The sequence below is a fragment of the Henckelia pumila genome, chromosome 3 (assembly GCF_033568475.1).
Source record: "Henckelia pumila isolate YLH828 chromosome 3, ASM3356847v2, whole genome shotgun sequence".
NCBI lineage: Eukaryota > Viridiplantae > Streptophyta > Magnoliopsida > Lamiales > Gesneriaceae > Henckelia > Henckelia pumila.
This window is the reverse complement of record NC_133122.1, coordinates 43634066-43637024: the sequence shown is the minus strand read 5'-3', so window position 1 is coordinate 43637024 and position 2959 is coordinate 43634066. Positions and strand designations below refer to the sequence as shown.

General features: G+C 37.4%; 1 protein-coding gene across 1 annotated transcript; it reads left to right on the top strand.

Moving 5' to 3' along the window:
* The first annotated feature begins 267 nt into the window (after window positions 1–267).
* On the top strand, window positions 268–2449 carry LOC140892450 (pentatricopeptide repeat-containing protein At5g48910-like). Its single transcript, XM_073301327.1, has one exon. The coding sequence runs from the start codon at window positions 300–302 to the stop codon at window positions 2301–2303; it is 2004 nt and encodes a 667-aa protein (XP_073157428.1). The 5' UTR covers window positions 268–299; the 3' UTR covers window positions 2304–2449.
* The last annotated feature ends 510 nt before the right edge of the window (window positions 2450–2959 follow it).

Genomic DNA, 2959 nt, shown 5'->3' with positions numbered 1-2959 from the left:
AGATTGCTCGGAAAATGTTCAAATTCAGATTGATCGAGCTTTGCTAAAATGATGCTCGAATTTAGAATATTAATTTTGTGAGAAGCACAGAAGAATTCTAACTCTTTAACATAATAATTCGGGCTTGGATACACCTCAAATTTTCTTTTCTTTTCTTTTTTTTTTTTTAAAAAATAATAATAATATTTCAATATAAAATTTGTAACATAAAAAATAGTTGCTATTTGTATCCAAATCCAGTGAAAAAATGGATAACATTAGCAGGTTTCTTTTGCTAACCGAAGGAGGAAATTTGAAGCATGGGCACACGCACACTCGTTCATAATCCTCCTCCAGAAGTAAATTTCAAGGAAAATTTTTCGACGCCAAATCTCTTGCACCAAAGCCCATCAATCTTGAACCTTTTAAACTCAAAGTGCACCGATTCATTGCAAAATCTGAGGCAGGTTCATGCCGTAATCCTGAAAACAGCAAGTTTCCGAGACCATTATGTGGCGGGATCTTTAGTGAAGTGCTACGCGAATCCTCAATTTCGCAGCCTAACGAGTTCGTTACAAGTGTTCCAACAAGTTTCGGCGCCAAATGTTTTTGTGTTTAATTGTGCCATTAAAGGGTGTTTGGATAATGAGGAGCCAGCTAATGCCATTTTGTTGTATCTTGAAATGGTGAATTCGGGTTCTAGGCCGAATAAATTCACGTATCCTCTGCTTTTGAAGGCTTGCACAATGGTAAAATGTATTGCGGAAGGGCTGCAGCTCCATTGCCATGTTGTTAAATTTGGACTTAATGGGGATAAGCACGTCATCAGTGCTGCAATTCAGATGTATGCTTCTTTGGGACATATAGAGGAAGCCAGGAACATGTATCATTCGAATGAAGATTCGGATGTCGTGTGTTGCAATGCTCTGATAAATGGGTACATGAAGGTTGGCAAGGTGGAAGCTGCACGTGACTTGTTTGATAAAATGTTGGAAAAGAATGTAGGTTCTTGGAATATAATGGTCAGTGGATTTGCAAAAAATGACATGATTGATGAAGCTAAGAAGTATTTTGATGAAATGCCGGTCAGGGATGACATTTCTTGGAGTGGGATGATTGATGGTTTTAACAAAGGAGACCGCTTTAGGGAGGCCATGGAAGTTTTTACTCAAATGCAGGAGGCGGGAGTCGAGCTTAATAGATTTGTTTTACCGAGTGTGTTGGCTTCTTGTGCTAATGTTTGTGCCCTTGATCAAGGAAAATGGATCCATGCTTACGTTAGAAGCAATAATATTCTGTTGGATGAAGCTTTGGGAACTTCTTTGATTGATATGTACTCGAAAGGGGGGTGTATCGACTTGGCTTGGGACGTGTTTGAGAAGATGGAGTGGAAAGAAGTGTTTCCTTGGAATGCAATGATTGGTGGCCTTGCAATGCATGGTCGATCACAAGAGGCAATTGAGCTTTTTTCGGAGATGACTAAACGGGATATTAAGGCAAACGAGGTTACATTTGTGGCATTATTGAATGCTTGTGCTAATTCGGGTTTGGTAGACGAGGGCTTGAACTATTTCAAGACAATGAAACAAATATACCACGTCGAACCCATGATGGAGCATTATGGTTGTGTCGTTAATATTCTTGGAAAAGCAGGATTCTTGGTTGAAGCCGAGGATTTCATAAAGACTATGCCTATGAAGGCTAATGGTGCAGTTTGGGGAGCACTTTTGGGTGCTTGTAAGGTACACGGAAACGTCGAGTTGGGAGAGAGTGTCGGCGAAATCTTGCTAGAATTGGAACCAGAGTCCAGTGGTCGTTACACGTTGCTGTCAAATATCTACGCGAAGGCTGGGAAATGGGACAAGGTCGAGAGATTGCGAGGACTTATGAAAGAACGAGGGGTTAGAACCGTGCCTGGGATGAGCATGATTACCGACATAAAGGGCGATGTTCACATGTTTAAAGTGGGCGATTATTCGAACCTTCGCATGAAAGATATCAACTTGATGCTCGACAAGATTATCCAAAGGATTAAGTTGCACGGATATGTGCCTCACACATCCGAGGTATTGCTCGATATCAGCGAAGAAGAGAAGGAAACATCACTTGTTTATCATAGCGAGAAGATAGCTGTAGCTTTCGGGATAATGAATACGAAGTTAGGATCAACTGTTCGAATCTTGAAGAATCTAAGGATCTGTGAAGATTGTCACAGTGCTTTTAAGATCATTTCTCTGATATATGAGAGGGAAATTATTGTGCGAGATCGAGCTCGATATCACCATTTTGTAGGCGGCCAATGTTCATGCCGGGATTTTTGGTAGTGAGGTTTTATATGGGGTTGAAAGACTATAATTCAATAGATGGTTTTGGCCATCATAGATTTCTTGTATATATAATTTGTGGGAAAATTGTTTTGTCATGTCAACTTGCGATTTCGATATTTTAAATTTTTATATTTAAGTTTTAATATGTTGTATTTTCAGATTTCAGATTTAATCCGTTATTTTGTTTTGTTTTGTTTGTTTTGTTTTTTTTACAATTTCAATCTTTTTTTTATTGTAGTGCTGATGTGATAATAATGCAGTACTGTCATGAATTTGACGTGTATAGTGTCACGTAAGATTTTATGAATAACAATTATTAAGATTGTCAAAAATCAAGACAAACACGACTAAAAATTGAAATATTAAAACATAAAAAAATTAAAATTACAAAATGATAAACATATAAAATCAAAATTGCAATTATTCAATACATTTGTACATGAAAAAGTTCAAAAAATTGTCTGTCGTTTGCAACTTTACCAACAAAAATCTCAAATTTTGTGCATTGAAGTCTTACTAGGCTCGTGGGCTTTGTGATAATTTATTATGGGCAGTGGCGAGCGAACTTTAAATTTATGTTCGAGAATCGAGACAATAAATTACACAAAATTCAACTATGATATTTCTTTTTTAGGGCATAAACCTAATAATTT

Excerpts from the sequence above, each read along its gene's own strand:
- LOC140892450 (XM_073301327.1), top strand. The coding sequence starts at position 300 with ATGGGCACACGCACACTCGTTCATAATCCTCCTCCAGAAGTAAATTTC.